Raw genomic sequence first — 17,516 nt, forward strand, 5'->3', positions numbered from 1 at the left:
ACTGCTTTTCAGTGGGGCAACTTAAGCCACTTATACATATGCAGTGATTTTTCAGTAGCTAATCCCTATCTGAAGTGAGGGTCAGTAATGAGCAGGGTCTTTAATATCCAGAGCAGGAGTGTTGGTTTAAATGGAATTTCTAGAGATGGTACATGTTGTAGTCACTACTGGAGTATTTGTTGGGTCCTCTGAGCAGAAAACTGTGCCGTGGTGTCTGGGCTTTCTCATCTGAACAGACTTCTGTTCGGCACCTGCTTAAAATTAATTTTGCTGTCAGTTATGTTCTGAACCTAGAACTCTAGGGATGAATAATGTGTGTGAACTGATTTCACAGCCCAGCCCCAACTCTTTCCCTTGCTCTTTTGGCCCTGTATTCCATGTAGCAGTCTTTCACGTAGGTAAATCCTGCCAGTTTTCTCGGAGCTGCTGGCTGCTGTGATCTCTGAGGGCCAGTTCCAGGCAGCTGTGATATTGTCTTTTGGCTGCAGATCCAAAACTGAGGCAAATGGAAGAAAAAATTTCCAAATGGTCAGACAGTTCATTGCAATAACTTCATCTTCTTGCATGGGCCTGGCTGGTTTTTGTGCTTTGGAGATTAACAGGAACCAAAGATGTTTTCCAGATGGATGTGGGAGGAGGATGGTGTCACTAATTTTAATTGATTTGAAACTGTTCATTAGAGTTGTTTTGGCTGAACAAGGACTCTTATGGGTTTGATATGGTGAGCAGAAAAATGTGTATGAATGACACTGTTTTTATTGAGAAGTGACCCAATGTTCCTGCTGCGTAGACTGTGGTTCTAGATTGCTGTGGGGACTAATCCATATGGCCTGAGCTAACCAAGCAAAACCCGTGGGCTTGATGACATTCCAGTGTTTTCAGGAGAAATTACAGTCTAATGGTTTTCTGACTTGTTTCCCCCAGTCTCTCCACCAGCATGCTTTCCCTCTCCTCGAGCAGCAGCCCTGGGTCTCTTGCATCTAGCAGAGGATCTCTTGCCACCTCCAGCCAAGATTCATCCACCTCAGCCAGTTTCACTGATCTCTACTACGAGCACCTGGAGCAGTTGGAGCAGTTGGACTCAGAATATCAGAACAAGCTTGACTTGCTCTTGGAAGGAGCCACTGGGTTTAGACCATCAGGCTGTATCACCACTATTCATGAAAACGAAGTAGCAAAAACTCAAAAAGCAGATACCACGAGTCGTGTTCAGGCTCTGAGATCCTTGTCTGGTACTCCAAAATCCATGACATCACTGTCTCCAAGGTCATCTCTCTCTTCTCCGTCTCCACCTTGCTCTCCACTGGTGATAGACCCACTCCTAACTGGTGATGCCTTTTCAAGCCATATGGATTTTGATGATGCAGAGATAAGTACAAATCTCTCAGAACTTACCCTAAACACTGGGAGTGGCAACTGTAGACTGGAAGAGCCTAGAGCAGGAGATAAACATCTAGGTCAAGGTATGCACTGCATGCATTTACTTTTAATGTAGTTCATAAAGCCCTGAGAAGCAAGTGTTTCAGAAGCTCTCTGTCATCTTGATATCTTTATGTTGAAAAGTGTTTTCAGCTGTGAGTTCTGTCTTGTTTGGGAGGAAGGGTTGGTATTTTAATTTGTACACAAAAAATGCTGCTGATCTGATGAGTCTTTCAAAAGACTGTATTTAGGTGTGTTTTTATTGTACTTACACACACGTGTACACAACTCACAGGGATTTGATGTGCAAATATAAATGGTTGTGGTGGGATTCCTGGTTTAGTTTGGCACTAAACTATTCAGAATGTCATCTAGTGTTTTGGGTCTGGGAGACACATAATGCCATATTGACACAAACTTTTTGACCAAGCTTTTGAGGAGGGCTGGGAAAGCCATTTAGCTTAATAGTTAAGAAATTATAGTAATAATCCTTCCCTTCCACTTTGGAATGCATAAGATCTTGCCCTGGTTCCCAGTAAATCAGTGGCAATGAATTTATTAATTTCAGCTGAGCAGACATGTCAAGGCTGTGCTTGAATTCTGATGTTTTGAGGCGGGTGGTCTCTTAGCAACAAAAACGTGTGTAGATTGTGAGTGTGATAAAATAAGACATTTAGAGATAGTGGATGTTCTCATATATGCATATGGCTTGTTGGTGGGTGGGGAGGGCTCATCCTTTTCTAGAATGGTGGATGGAAAGCAGGAGACACAGTCAGGGCACAGTGCTGGGGCCTGTCTGAAGCCCATTTGGCTGTAGCTGGGTAAAATCCAGTGAGTGAAAGGACTGGATTTGTAGCTGCAGCGAGAAAGAGCTTTAAAGACAATATAAACTTGCAAGCTATAGTCCTATGAACCAGCAGTGCAGTTTGTTTCTGTTTTCATGGGATTATAGAACAGCCTGTGCGAATAAAGGGAACTAGCACCATGTTATCACTGCCTTCTGCATTAAGGAGGTTGACATTATTTAAAACACAATAAAAGACACGAGTGCAAATCTTCCCCTTTGAGCTACCATTTTCCTAAAAGCAAGAGGTATTATGCATTTGAGTAGGAAACACTAATTATTCTTATTAGAACTGGGCACTGATTAGTTTTAACCTTTTTAGCTCTTCAAGATTTGCCAAGGCTGTTAAAGTGAAAGCTCAGGTGTTAAGCAGATTAAGTGATTACTGCTGTTAGCCAGTCAGCAGACAAAATAATCACCATAAGTAGTTTATTTCAGGGCAATAACGAGATGAGGTTTTACTCCTCAGGCATTTTGGAGGGGGGGTGGTGGTTCAGTGTAACACTGGAAATGCAGTGGCTGGATCTGGGGTGGTCAGTCCTGGGCAAAGCACGCTCACGTGTTCTGTAAGCAGAGCTCAGCAGTATATATCTGAGGGATTTGCTTTGTCTTTCTGTTAGAACAGAACCTCTGCTACTTTTGGGACTGAAATAAGGTTTCCTTTCTCACCTGAAGAATAACTGTGCAATTTGGGAAAACCTGGGATCTGGCAGAGTCCTGCATTCTCTGATTAAGTGGTGTGGATGTGAGGAAAGTGCATGACATGGCTCTTCAAAGCTTTGTCAGGGGGTCTCCAGGAGAGCCCAAGGAAGGGAAAATGGCAGGAAGAGAAGAGCAAACTTTAAATTCTTGATATGAGTGGGGAAAAAAAAGGTGGAAAACCACAGGTAGTGTTATCTGCCTGCTTGGAAATATGGAAGAGAGTTGTGTCAGTTCTGAACTCTTCCATAAACTTTCTTATTAGAGTGATACCTCTTCACAGACCTAAGGCTAAAAACTGAAAATCCAAATTTTGTATTAATTAGCTGCATGAAAGAGCTTAAGACTTGCAGGGCTGAGCTTCCAAGTCCTTTGCAAAAACAGGAAGGAAAAGGATGGCTGCATGATGAATCCTTTTCAGGGAACTATTCCTCTTAATTCAGGTTTACACTTTAACACTCCACTGTACAGAGACTGACTTCATTGCTGAGGTCTATGCACCCTCTGTATTCACCTCCCTTGGCCTCGAGGTGCTCAGGAGAAGTGGTAAAAAATGAAGCTTTTTGGGTTGAAAGGACTAGATGGCAGTGGTAACTGAAGGAGAAAAAGAGGTTATGTGTGTGGAGGCCAGCCTGTGATGCCTTTCCCAGTAAGGAAACCTCATGCAAAGGGGTTCCCAGAGCAGCATTTCTGAGAGTGGTGTGTAGAACTCAAACAACCTGATCTAGAAGTTATTTTCATATTAAAACCATGGACTAGGAGATGCAAAGCAGCACTGAGGAAAGAAGCACCACAGTTTTGCCCCTGCCCACGCACCTCCAGCACAGCCTGTGATCCAGAGCACAGCAGGGACCAGGCCCTTGCACAGGGCAGGAGGGAGGATGGATTAAACTGTGAATGGCACTATCAAATGGATCCACTTGTCTTAATTACTGTGTTACAGATGCTAACTTCTATTTATGTGGATTGCCCTATGGGGAAAAGGTCTGGACATTTTATTTCTGTGATAGTTCTATGGGAATACCAAGATGAAAAATTCCATTTGATGGTAGTGTCAGAAAAATCCATGGATAAATGGGCCCAAATGGCACAGGTGTCTCAATGGATTGGTGTTACCTGTAGCACCCTCTACTGTTGGCTGTAGAACAAATCTTTATGGTATTCCATAACCCTATGTTGAGCTTGCACTTTTTTCACCAGTTTATTCAAAGCTGGTTTTAATTCTTTGAGTGGCTTTGCGAGACTGTGAAAAAAACCCCAAACCCCAACAACACAAAAAAACCACCCCCAAACCCCAAACTCAAACCCCAAAACACCAATCAAAACTCAAACTTGTTTTTTAATAAAGAAAAAACAAGTGATGGAAACCATATATTGGTCTGGGGGCAAGCGCCCTGGCAGTGAGGGACATCTGGGAGCTGGGTATGGCCCAGCATTCCTTACCCATGCTGGCAGATGGAATTCTCCAGACTCTTGGCCAAAACTTCTCTGTAGAAACGTTCAAGAAAAGATGCAGAATTTACAGAAGTTTCCAGGGCAGTTTTGTAGCACAAGGAATTTACATGAGATAACACCTCTGTGCAAAACTCCTTGCTTCACCTTCCTTGGTTTCTCTTACCCATCTCCTTTTCCCTGCATTCCTGCACATGGCTGCTCTTTTAAATCTTAGAATATCTCTTTCTCTCCATGTTCAGCTAATTAACCTAGTCTTTGTGGACCTGCCTTCTGTCCTGTGTACACTAACCTTTTGGGTTTAGGGGTAGTCATGGAGTGGGTTTTTTTGCTCTTCCCCCTCCTTGAAGCTAAACTTGGCATAAGCTCTTCAGGCAGAATATGCCTCTCCCCAGAATTCATACTAGGCTAGAGCTTGGTCAGCAGCTTTTGCCCAGCTGCTGCTCTCTGGGTGGCTGAACCAGAAGGTCTGCTGTCTGCTTGAGTGACTTGTTTTATTGGTTCATATTTATAAGTTCATTAGAACTTAAAAATAAGTTCACTGGAACACACTCAGCACAACCTCTGTGTAACCTAAACCCATGGGTACACTGCTGCAGGACCCATGGTTCATTGACATGTGAGGAAGCCCTGCTCTCACCTCCACCACACAGGCTGTTCCTCATGTTTTCCTGAGGCTTTCTGTTGTCCAGGGCAGTCGAGCATGTTCCCAGTGCACTCACTCCATGGTCGCTTCCGAGCTCAGCCCACCCCACCCGTGCCCTCTCTTGTCTTCAGAAATGTGCCTGTTGCTTAACAGTACTTGGGTGGGGGGAAAAAATGCAATTCAAGGGGAGGAGAAGAAAAAAAGATGCTGCTTATTCAGAGAGTTCATTTTCATTAACACCTGCTATTGGTTTTCCTCTGTGCTTTTCTGACAGGTATAAATACAGCTGGAGGGACAGCACTGAAGGTGGCGTGTGTGTCAGCGGCAGTGTCTGATGAATCTGTTGCTGGAGATAGCGGGGTGTACGAGGCGTCTGTGCAAAGGTAGACATCAGATCTCTCTCTAGGATGAAGCCAATGACTCAGCTTTGCACACAGAGTCAGCTGGAATACTGCTGGTTGTGACCTATTTTGTAATTTGGCGGCTGAAGTTCTCAATCTCGGATTTCTTAATACTTCTGAAAAATCCATGAGCAGGTTGAATTTGATTATCAAAATGGCCCGTGCTTCCCATAATAGAAGAAAGCAAGCTCACAGAGAGCTGTTTGAACAGCTGGTCTGTTTGTGGAGGTGCTGGTAAGCTGTGACTGCTGCCTTGGTGGGGGTAGTGGAGCCATCTGGCAGGTGTAAAGTTCCCCTCCTCTCAGTCAGCCACTCTGCTGTCAGCGACAGCCCTCAGTCAGTGGGAGGGGATTTGGGATGTCTAAGGAAAACAGCAGAGGCACCTTGGAGTGGCTCATGGATGTGTACATGCTGTGATGCAGTTCCCAGGTTCTTGGAACCAGGATGTGACTCCTGCAGGACTTGTCCCCCTGAGGACAAAACTTGTCACTGGAGCTGGGAGTCATTGCTCTTGCTGGGTTTGTGGACCTCCCATACTGCTTGCTCAAGCTGTCTGGGGAGCTTTGAAAAGAGTTCACTGGAAGGCACTGATCTTGTTGGTACCTGGTTTGGCTGCTCTAACATGGGTTTTCCTCCTGTTTTTATTAACACTGAGGGTCATTAGTTGCAAGACACAACTGTAGAAGCAAAAAATTGCTCATATCATATTCCCCCCATTCATTCATTTTTTTCATTAATTCTCTAGATAAATGAGTAATTTTTATGTTTACAGCACAATTCACTTTGACAAGGGAAGTGCAATGCTTCTGTAAATTAGAGCTCATGGTTCTCAACCTAGGCAGTCAGACAGCTGGGTGTCTCAGAGCCCCTGTGTCCCCTCGAGGGGACAGGCAGCTCTGTGGAGAGGGGAGGAGGGATAACCTGGCAATTACAGAAGGCATCCCATGCACACTCACATGTCTGATGTTATTTAGTGTTGTTTGGGTTATCAGTTTACCAACCTTCATGGTGACTTCAGTGCCATTTTGATGCCTGTTCTAGATGGTCAGGGTGGGATGTGCTTTCCACGTGTCCTTTGTAGCTGAAAAGCAAGGAAATCCAAGAGAATGCTAGGTAGTAATATGGAAAATAATTAGAAGAGAAGAATGCTAATCCTGTTTTCATGTGCTACAGCGTAGCCTCTTGAGTCAATTAGACAATGAATGTAGTTTTGGGGACTTTCAGTGCATAAAACTTTGGGGGAGGAATACATGGGGAGGAAAATGATGCAGAATAGCTGTTTCCAGCAAGACCAGTCAGTGTACTCTGTCACTTTTAATGTGCTTAAGACAGTTTGATTTCTTAAAGAAACAAAGGAATTACTTAAATCTAATAAAACTTGAGAATTTTTGCTGTCGTGATTCAGGACAGGATTGCAGTTGTTAAGTCTTATTTCTCTTGCTGGGCAGTCAGCCGTTTTTACTAAAATCAGTCAAGGGAACCCTTTAAAAATCCCCCACTGCCTTATTTTTGCAGTCTTTGTGTGGCTTTTTTTTTTTTTTGGCAGTGAAGAGGGAAGACATATGACTTTCTGCTGATAAGCACTGTAACACATACCTCTAAGGCTGATTGCACTTACTTCTTAAATGAGCTTTCTCTTAGCTGCTAGTTGTACAAAATCCATATCCCTAACCCCTGAATGGCAGGGAAAAGATCTTGTATCACCTAAATGCAAACACTTCAATAAGAGGCAAATCGAGTCCTTAATTGTCTTTGGTTCCTTTCAGACCATGTGTGTCAGAAGTGATGGTGTTTGACAGTGATGACACAGAAGCAGTTGGGACAGCTAAAGTGCAAATTGCCATGAGGTAAGCGCGGCAGGTTTTTATTGGATTTCCCTTCCAGTGGAAAAGAATGATAGCTGGGATTTAAAAGATGGTGCTTTCTGTGCTGTTTTCTTACCCTGTTTATCCTGTCCTATTTGTATTAACTAACTAATGCCCTCTTGGTAGTGTAATTGAGAAATACACTCGGCTCCAGGAGGTTCTTAGGACCAGTTACCCTCTTTTGTGTCACTGGAAATCAGCTGGTGTTAGTGTGTTATGAGGGTGCAAAGCAGCAATGGGAGCACTGAGTGCTGGGCTGGAGAAAGCCTTTTGCTGGCTTGCAGTGTCCTTAAGTGTCCAGCTTGTGGGAGGAAAACTGCTGAGAGTAAATGGCAGTCACAATCACTGACCACACCTGAATCCCAGTAGTGGGTAAGGCATAGGAGGGCAGGCACAGAGGCATCCCCCTTAAAAGACTTAGCGGAATTTATGGGGGATTTGAGGAAAAATACGTAACACAAAACTCATTTGTCGTGGCCAGCCACAGTAAAACAATGATTACCCATAATACCTTCGCTGTTGTACTTGGAAATATTTTTACTTGTAACTTCCCTCTATTACAGTCACTATATAAGGCCTTTCAAAAAATTTTAGTTACAACACAGCAATTTAACCAGACCTCAGGAAAAGCAATGTATGTTAAGTCAAATCTGTAGTCCGTTGTATCTGAATTAAATTCTGGGTGTTCTGGGCTGTTCTGTATTCTGATGCTCTGGTAGCAAAACTTCATGTAATATGCAACTGGTTTTGGTTTAAATTATAGGCAGTCATGCTCCCATTATAGTGTTTTGTTTTTAAATTTTTTATGTCATTTGTGTTAATGAAACAAGTGGAATGCTCATTCATGGAGTGCAAGGCAGACTCTCTAACAATAATGCTTTTTTGTGTCTTTCCAATTCAGATATGATGACAAAAATAAGCAATTTGCAATACTGGTCATCCAGCTGAGTAATGTTCCAGCACTGCTGTTACAACAAGATCAAAAAGTGTAAGTGGGTGATATAAACACACTTGATATATTTGTATTGGATTCCAGCGGGAATAAAACTGACACTGGCTTACGGTTTTTCACACTCTTAAATATTTACCCTTTCTGAAATGTTTGTGTACTTTGTTATGCGTAGCAACACTTATCAACTAATAGAGCTGTAAAATGAAATAAAGTGCAGTTTTTTCCTCCAAAGGTCTGTATTTTCTAGGAAAAGACTTGCCTGGAATCAGCACTAGCTGGTGAGGTTTTAATTGTAGCAACTGCATCGAGTGGAGGGGGGGTGTTAATTCTGCTGCAGAACTCTTCCTTGGACACCTGCACAGGTGCAGGTGTGGGAAAATGCAGCTTCTACCAGACTCATTCTGGACACAAGATTTTTCAATTCAGCTGTGTGCTGACAAAAATTTGATTCACTTTTGCTGTTTCTACCTACAGAAGGGTGTGACAAGTTGCACAGGTGTAAAAAACCACGTAAAACAATGTTTTTACCACAACGTCTGGTTACAAGATTCAGGAGGACGAGGTCTGTGGCAACTCCTGCCGCTTCCCATCTCTGACGCTGTGACGAGACCTTCCTTTTTTCTCAGTTGACTGATCCTCCAGGGAATAGGATAGGACAGGGGTGTCCGCGGTGCTTAGGATGACTCTGCCTGACAGCTGTGTGGAGCTGCACAGCTATAGGGCAGCCCTGACTGCCGTGCTCTTTCCACAGGACCATCCGTGTGGCTGTCCTGCCCTGCTCGGAGAGCACGAGCTGCCTGTTCCGCACCAGACCGGTGGAAGCTTCAGACAATCTTGTGTACAATGAAGTATTTTGGGTTTCCATCTCCTACCCGGCTTTGCGCCAGAAGACTTTAAGAGTCGATGTTTGCACTGTAGATAAGTCTCACCTTGAGGAATGTTTGGTTAGTATTCAGCTCTGTCTTAATAACTTTGTGATTGTTCTCTCTTTTTAATTAGACAGAATGTTGCACTCTAAAGTATGGCAATTTCTTATTACATAAGTGTTCTTGATAATCCTTGGCTGTATGGTCTGTCCCACGTAGAATTCTTTGCAGTAACAATTTGGATCAGGGAAAAAAATTATTAGATAAATGACTTTGTCAGACCACTAGATATTTCTTCTCTCGTGACTTGATGTCAAACCCTAACTATTGTTCTTCCTTTTGGAAGCTTTTATTGTAGTGTAATTGAGAACCAATTACTTTGGTTTTTGAATGTATCAGGTTATGTACTAAATGTAGTGCAGTAAAAAAATGACAAGGCAGATGAAGAGGAATGGAACCTACAAAGCTAAAACATCTGGGGCTGGGCAGTGACTTTTGTCAGCCTTGCAAATTTCTTGAAAGGGTGTCTTCCTCTCCTGTTGCTTTCTCTTTTTGTTTGAAGCTCTGGCTGTAATTTATCCTGGCTGCAGTAGCCCTGTTCCTACTTCTGGATTCTTGTACACTGCTGTAGTGAAACACTTGTTACTTGGAAGCCCTAGACAATGCTAAAAATAAACATAAATAAACCATTACTAGTGATGTTGAAATGGGATAAACAGGCAATTTTTCTGTTTGTCAAACTTGCCAAAGTCAAGAAGTCCTGAATCTTCACTCTCACTTCTTCTGACTGGTGAGGTAGTTGTTCATTTTAGTATTACACTAAAACTGTGTTTTTTCTTTCAATAGGGTGGAGCACAAATCAGCCTTGCTGAAATATGCAGATCCGGAGAGAAATCAACCCGGTGGTATAACCTCCTTAGTTATAAATATCAGCAGAAGCAACACAGGAAAAATAAACAAGGAAACAGTCACTCTGAAGTACCCTGCACTGAAAAAACAGTAAGAACAACTGCTTTAATCAAACAAGTCTCTTCTAAACAGTACTAGCAAGAGGGACTGTTAAGAGTAGAGGAGAAGGGAAGGCTGATGTGTTTATATTTACAACTTGAAAATGTTTAGTGCAGCAAAATAATAAACATGTCGATTACAGATATGCCCTTGTCCTGGGCTAAATACTTACTGAAACCTGCTCCTCACGCAGCTGAGGGATGTGGTGCCTGATCTGGTGTAAGTGCTGTGTGAGCTCTTGCCTGTCTGCCCACCAGGCAGTTCACTTTGCTGCAATGAACTTGCTGGACGAGTCGAGATCCACTTACCTTTGCACACGCATGGCATGGAACAGGCTCAGCCTGGAGCTGCTCACGTGCACGTGCTGGGGGAGGTGGGCCAGGAGTGCTCACACAGGCTGGGCTCACATTGGGTGTGCAATGGGCTGCTGGAACAATGCAGGGCTGCCTCCTGCCCCTGGAGGAGAGCAGGGGCTGTTCTGACCTGAAAGGCTGGGCACTGTGCAGTTTGTGAGAGTCATTTCTTCACAAGAAGCCTCTTGCTCTCCTCAGGACTCTGTCTCAGCACTCTTAGAGCAGACAGCTGTTGAACTGGAAGCTGTGGAGAAGAAGCTGGAGGAAAGCAGAAGCACTTTAACTAGTGGAGAGAGCTGGTAGGTAGCATCCCACCATCTTAGTGTTGTGGGGTGATCAGAGCATTTGGGTATCCATGTGCAGAGGAAGAGCAGATGATTCTGAGCTGTGGGAGGCTTCTTCTGTTTCTGTTTTGGTGAAAAATCCTATTTATTCTGTTCTGGAGGCTGTACATGGAAAATGAGAACAAAGCTGATAAATGCTGAAAATAGTCAACGGCACTATGCTAATTTTGTTATTTGTTCAATGTTCTATGGATGTCCTGAAAACTTCACTGTATAGTGCAAGGCTTTGCTTGAATATTAATTTGGCTGTTGTTTAAATAGTTCAGATTCAGATTTCATTAATGAAGCCCAATATTTGAAATAAAAAGTAAGCCTGGCCAATGGGGTTGATGGAGAAGCCTGCTGTGATTTCAAATGAGCTAAAAAGGATGTCAAAACATTGCTTCAGTTTTGTCCAGCCACACTTTTTAACTGAGATTAGTGGCATCCCGAGAGCTCCCCTCAAGATGCACTCACCTTAAGCCCAGACCACATGGCTGAACCCTCAGCTTGCTTCTTTTGAAGCCAGATCAGGATGAAGTTTTTGTCTGTAATGTTGCCTTCTGGTGCAGTTTCACTCCAGTTTGTGTAATCCCCTGGCTGCCTTGGGGATGTGTTTGTGTCCAGCAGCTTACAGGAGGTAACTCCTGCTGCAGCACCAGTACTGGCCACAACAGGCCAGTTCAATAACAAAGCTGTTCCTAACAGGCAAGATGAAGAGGTTCCTGATCCAGAAGAACAGGACGAGATCAGTGAAAATGAAGCAGAGGAGGAGGAAGAATTCTGTGCTGGAAAATCTCTGTGGGAAACAGAAGAAAGTCTGAATTCCCAGCTGCACGTGGAAATAGCAGAGAAGGTACAGTCAAAGGCCTTTTGAACAGAAAGATGAGTAAACCTATTACTCAGCTGACAGGGTTGCTGTTGAACTGAGCAGTTATTTCAAAGTTCATCACTGATGATTAAATGTTCTATCTACCCAAAATCTTTGTAAATAACTCTGTGACCATTTTGTCTCACAGTTAGTGTAGGGTTGTTTCATGCCTTCTTTTTGCTGCTCACAAAAACTGTTTTCATTAATGTGACAGTGGTTTGACCTTGTTTAGTTCTGAATGTAGTTGTAGTCAAAGGTATGCTGTACACGTGCTCTACACATTGATTTGGATCTCTGCTGCAGATGCACAACAAGATAATGGTCTTTAAAATCATACCTCTGTTCTCTGTGAGATTGCCAGGTCACAAGGATGTCCTGGATCCACAGGCAAAGCTCGTTGGAATCAATTGTGTTGTACAGCAATCAATGGATGTGGAGCCCTTAGGGAGCAATACAGTCCATGTAGCAGCCAGAGTTCCAGGAGTGAAGTGTCAGGACACCCTGCATGGAAAGGGCTAAAAGAATCTCTGGGTTTGAATGCAACACCTGTGGGACTGAGAGTGTGGCTGTCAGCCAGCCCTGGCTGCGTGTCGTGGGGACAATGGCAAGGTGGCACTTACACTGCAGGCTGTGTCTTCCAGGTGGATAAAGAGACCAACACAGAGAGCCCTGCACAGTCCTCCACTGTGGTTCGTCCGAAAGACAAAAGAGCAGCAAACCCCCCCCAAACTCAGTTTGTCAGAGGCAGCACCATCATCCGCTCCAAAACCTTCTCCCCAGGACCACAGAGTCAGTACGTGTGTCGGGTAAGGAAAGGGCAACCCCGAAGGTGTAAATGCTGGGCTTCTGTGGTGGGTGATATCAGTGTTCACTTAGTCTGAATTTTTCAAAGAAACATGACAGTGCTTTCTTCTCTCCCCCTCTGGCTTCAGAATTTGCTCTGTCCTCACCTCTCAGAGAGTATCTTTCCCTGGAACTAACAGCATTAAGCACAAATTTATAAGATATATATGTGCACATGTGTTTGTGGTACATGCAGCATGTTGAGATGCCCAAGCTGACCTAGAAGGGCTGCTGTAAAATAGTGATGGATAGGCTGCATATCAAACCCTTTCCTGCTGCTTTAAGACGTTCTGTGCTAATTTGAACTGATTGAGCTGTGTCCACCTGACTTTATATGAGGTGAATATGAAACCTTGTTAGAAATGGAAAGGTTATTACCTGATAATGTCAGCAAAAAAACTGTAGAAGCCTGAAAGTCACCAGTGTGCTTTGTCTCAAGGTAACTGATCATGTGTTGGGTCAGATGTCACTTCCTCTGCTTTGAAATGTTTGCTCACAATTATTTCCTGAATTGAGGGTCAGAATAAACTATAAATAACGCCTCTTTTTAGTAGAATTGGCAAACAAGCAAGCGCTGTTTTTTAATCATGCACAACCTGTCCCAAATGGGCATGTTCTGAACACAGCTGAGCCAGATTTGCTGTGCAGGTTCTCTCTGCTTCAGAAGCAGGTGCTTCCAGAGGAACAAACCTCACTTACTTTGCAGCACAGCTACTGTGTCCCAGCACATGCAGATCCCACACACCTTCTCCCCTCCTCCCCCAGCTTGGAGAAGGAATGTGAGAAGGGAATTAAACCCCACTTAGCTGAGCACTTTGTAAGGGTCTAGAGACAATCACAAAAGAAGGCAGGCTGTGTATGTGTAACATGACAACTCTTCAGCTGACAAACCTGGGGGGAGCTTTCAGGTAAACCTGCCTCTTCCACCACTAGCTTAAAATACGTGTCATTAGAGAAAAGAGAATTCTCTAATAGAGAAGTCCCATGTTTTACAGATGCTAGAAAAGATCATTATTATTATTATTAATCATTATTATCATTATTATTACTTAGAGCTTATTTTTCTAGGCTGTTTTGCCCAAGCTCGTTACTTTCACAGTAGAAGAGCAGTAGTGGGGTAGAGTCCCATATCATACCTTATCTTAGACTGTGCAGAAATAGAGACACAATTCCCAAAAAGGGACAGAGTTCAAGGCTTGTGGCAGGATATGTCTGTGCACTCAGACTGGGGTGTCTCCTGTAGCCTTTCACAAAACTTCATAGCTCTGCTTACAACCACTTAGAGAACCCTCTGGTCTCACTGATAACGTGTGTATGCACTGCTTGTATTTCTTTCATGAAAAATACGTGGTTTTCACGTTCCTTTTCAGCTGAATCGCAGTGACAGTGACAGTTCAACTCTATCCAAAAAGCCCCCCTTCGTTCGAAATGCGATGGAGAGACGAAGTGTCAGAGTGAAACGGGTAAGAACATCACCACTTTTTTTTTTCCTCTGGCACAGACACTTGGCAAAAACCAGAGAAGTGTTTTAAAGGAAAAATTTGCAAACATAAATCAATTGCCACATACTTTCATTCACAACCTTTTCTTTGTGTGTGAGAAGTCTCTCAAGGCTCTCAAGGATTCTTTGATGTAACAGAATATGACAGCAACGTTGAAGTTGGAATTAATTTAGAACAATGAATTTAGGGAGATGGTTCCTGGTATCTTCCATCTTGTCAGAGCACAAGGAGTAGCACAAACAGTTTTGCTGTGTTTATTGTTTTGAGATTCTTAAGTATTTACAATAAACGTGAGGAGCTGGGGAAGAGGGTGAGGAGAATGATGTCTCAGATGCTCAGGTGACCCTGTTGTAGTGACTCCATGGCACACAATGAATCCCTATGCCCATTGTGGTGGCAGTCACTAAAATTCCCCCAGGATACTGATACTGAGCTCCTAAGGAGATGGTTTTCTTGGGACAGCTTGTGCTTGAAACCAGCAGAAGGCAACACATCACTGGAAAAAGCAATCACAGGTTTTTCTGCAGCATTGTGGATTCATCTGAAGATGAGACATTAAACTTAGGAGCAAGGTGTGCAAGCAGGATTTGTTTGGTTTGGAGGAGCTGCCAAGGAATAACTTTAGTGGAAACACAGAAATCAAAACACTTATCTCTAAGACTTTGAGTTTGTGTTTTCTGTCTTGAGATGGGCTGGAAAGCAGGATCAGTAGAGATGGTTGGAAAAATGGGTCTTGTGATGTATTTGGCACTTCCTGGGGGGAGTGGTTGGGACACTTCTCCTCCCTGTGTTCATACACCCCTTCTTTTCCAGCCTTCAGTCAAGTCCTTCGGTACAGAGCGTCTGATCCGCACCTCCCTAGACCTGGAGCTGGACCTGCAAGCCTCAAAAACCTGGCATGACCAGCTGGTTCAGGAGATCTCAGTGCTGAGGGAGCTGAAGGAACAGCTGGAACAAGCTCAAAGTCAGGGTGAGAAAGAGTTGCCACAGTGGGTGAAGGACGATGAGAGGTTTCGGCTGCTGCTGAGGCTGGTGGAGAAACGAGTGAGTAACACCTGTCTTTGGGTTTCATTCAGCTAGTTGGGGAAAATGGGATTTTGGAATAGGGGACTTTGGACCATCACTAAAGGAAGCCTCAGCACTAGTCACTCTTGTCTTCCACGTAGGGCTCCATCAGGCTGTTAGCCCTGAACCCTGGCATTTACCAGCACAGAGATTCCCTGCCCTAGCACAGGTGCCCATAGGAGGAGTCACAAAAGCCATCTGTTCTGCCAGGGCAGCCTCCCAGCCTGCAGTAGGTGCAGCGTGTGGTGGTTGGCACTTACCTCACTCTACATCACACCCTCCCTCATATACAGGGCTCCTTGCCAGCTTCTGGGCTTGGCTGGGCACCTCTGCTGACACCAGGCAGAGACTGAGGTGTGATGGCACCAGGGGTAGGAGGGAGTTGGTGCAAGATGCTTTTGGGCACAGCAGGAACGTGGGGTGCCATGTTCTTATGTGAACTGATCTTTTGGCTTAAAAGGTATATCAAGAAGACACCAAGAGAGTGCTGATAGCATCCATAATTCTTACCAAAGGCTGGAAGAATACCTTAGAAAAAGCTCTCTCCATTACATTGGTTGGTTGACAAGCTTCAGTTTAGCTCCTGTGGCTCATGCTTTCCAGAGTCAACAGTTTTCAAACCCCTCAGACCTCCAGCTGAAATACTGCTGTACTTGGAGATTAGTTAGGATAAAATAATTCCTCCTGGAAACAAAAACATTTATGTGTTGTTTATTTTTATTGTTCGTTTAGGTGCAAAAAACAGAACACAAGTGTGAGCTAAAGGCTGATAAAATGATGAGAGCTGCTGCCAAGGATGTCCACAGGCTGCGAGGGCAGAGTCGGAAGGAGCCTCTGGAAGTACAGTCATTCAGGTAATTACAGGTAAAGGGGAGGAAAAATGGACTGCTGCCATGATTTTTCTGTGGATAACAAAGATGCTGATGAGGAAGTCTGATCTTTGCAGAAGTAGTTAAATGTTAATAAGAACTTCTGTATTTTTATATCAAAGTATAAGGTCTGAGAGTCAGGGAAACTCATTACAGCACTGCACATGATCAAAGCAACCAGCAGTACTCCACATCATTCCCCACCTGGCAGCAGGTTCTTTGACACAGAAGCAGCCCTTTGCTTCCCTAACAGATCTAGAAGGGAAAAAACCCTGAGCCTTTCTGAAATGGCTTTTGGTAAGGTCAGTGTTGTGAGTTTAACTGCAGCCTCGTGCCTGATAAGTAAATTAGGAGGTGTAGGTTAAGGGAGGATGTACTGCTGCTCCTTGTGGGAAGAGCTGGTGGGATAAACTCTCATGTGGATGATGGACGTTTCTGGCAAGACTCCTGTTGCATTAACAACTGGTCTTCTTTTTTTTTAGAGAGAAAATGGCATTTTTCACACGGCCAAGGATAAACATCCCCACACTCTCTGCGGACGACGTGTGATCACCATAAAGTATTTGCTTTCCGGACAATTCTACAAATGCAGTTTGGGTTTTGAAGTTATTTATGTGGTATTATGAAGGTACCAAGGCATTTGTATATTAGAGCTTTTGTCAGTATGTGGATGTTTTGAAGATTTTTAGGTTAAAGTTATATCATCACAGAAACCAGCATTAAAGTGACAAGATTGTATAGTTTGTATATTTAGGAATGTATTTTTGGGAAATAGAATTTTAAATAAGAACAAATGCAGCGTAAGGTGCTGTTATTCTTAAATAATGCTGTTTAGACTTTTTGTACAGCTCTACCTTTTAGAGGTTTTACTGCAATAAAATTAATTTGAAGGAACCTCACCCCTACCTTCTATGATGTTCTGCATCGGACTCTCAGTGATGTCTTTTGTACCCCGTGGGGAATGCAGGGAGCCAGTTTGGACTCCCAAGTGCTGTGAACGAATTCTCTGTGAGCTGTGAAGCATTTGTGTTTCCTGCCAGGTCATAAAAGTAGGTGTGAAGTTCGGAATACTTGCACTTTTAACATTTGTTCTGCAGCTCATGTCTGTAATGGGTCTGTTAAGGTAACGTGGGGAGCCCATTGAAACCACTGTTGTGGGTGGAGGGCTGCAGGTTTAAAGTTCATTTTAGGTTTTTCCAATAAAGTGACCTTTCTGGACAAACCTGCCTTCTTGCTTTTTGTCTTGTGTGAATCTTCTCATCCCTTGGCACCTAAATTGAGGTTTTTTTCTGTCACTGTCTGGAAGCATATAGCTTTTCGTGTGTCTTCCTCTGTATGTCCTTCAGACATTTTTGAGAGGTAGCTGGTGGATATACCTTGGAGGAATTTGCTCCTGGGATTTTTCCTTTTGTTCTAAACACAGGTTTTACTAAAGGTGTTAGAGATGTAACTCACTGCTCCCTGGTTGGTTACAGAACATCACTTTGTGCATAGTTGGGTAAGAGCCACTGGATGTTTTGTCAACCCCAGTCCAGCCC

General features: G+C 43.7%; 1 protein-coding gene across 1 annotated transcript in view; it reads left to right on the plus strand.

Annotated features, from left to right (window-relative positions):
- Positions 1 to 17,200, plus strand: part of WWC1 (WW and C2 domain containing 1) — a 67,329-nt gene extending 50,129 nt beyond the window's left edge. The window contains exons 11-23 of the mRNA XM_017825652.1: positions 925 to 1,463; positions 5,335 to 5,443; positions 7,228 to 7,308; positions 8,228 to 8,314; positions 9,030 to 9,222; positions 9,991 to 10,143; positions 10,704 to 10,804; positions 11,537 to 11,684; positions 12,341 to 12,505; positions 13,913 to 14,005; positions 14,858 to 15,088; positions 15,842 to 15,963; positions 16,461 to 17,200. Of these exons, the coding sequence (XP_017681141.1) occupies positions 925 to 1,463; positions 5,335 to 5,443; positions 7,228 to 7,308; positions 8,228 to 8,314; positions 9,030 to 9,222; positions 9,991 to 10,143; positions 10,704 to 10,804; positions 11,537 to 11,684; positions 12,341 to 12,505; positions 13,913 to 14,005; positions 14,858 to 15,088; positions 15,842 to 15,963; positions 16,461 to 16,527 (2,089 nt within the window). The 3' untranslated portion in view covers positions 16,528 to 17,200. The remainder of the gene's footprint in view (positions 1 to 924; positions 1,464 to 5,334; positions 5,444 to 7,227; positions 7,309 to 8,227; positions 8,315 to 9,029; positions 9,223 to 9,990; positions 10,144 to 10,703; positions 10,805 to 11,536; positions 11,685 to 12,340; positions 12,506 to 13,912; positions 14,006 to 14,857; positions 15,089 to 15,841; positions 15,964 to 16,460) is intronic.
- Positions 17,201 to 17,516: the final 316 nt, after the last annotated feature.

This window comes from Lepidothrix coronata, unplaced genomic scaffold (assembly GCF_001604755.1).
Source record: "Lepidothrix coronata isolate B3197 unplaced genomic scaffold, Lepidothrix_coronata-1.0 Scaffold121, whole genome shotgun sequence".
In the NCBI taxonomy this organism is placed as follows: Eukaryota; Metazoa; Chordata; class Aves; order Passeriformes; family Pipridae; genus Lepidothrix; species Lepidothrix coronata.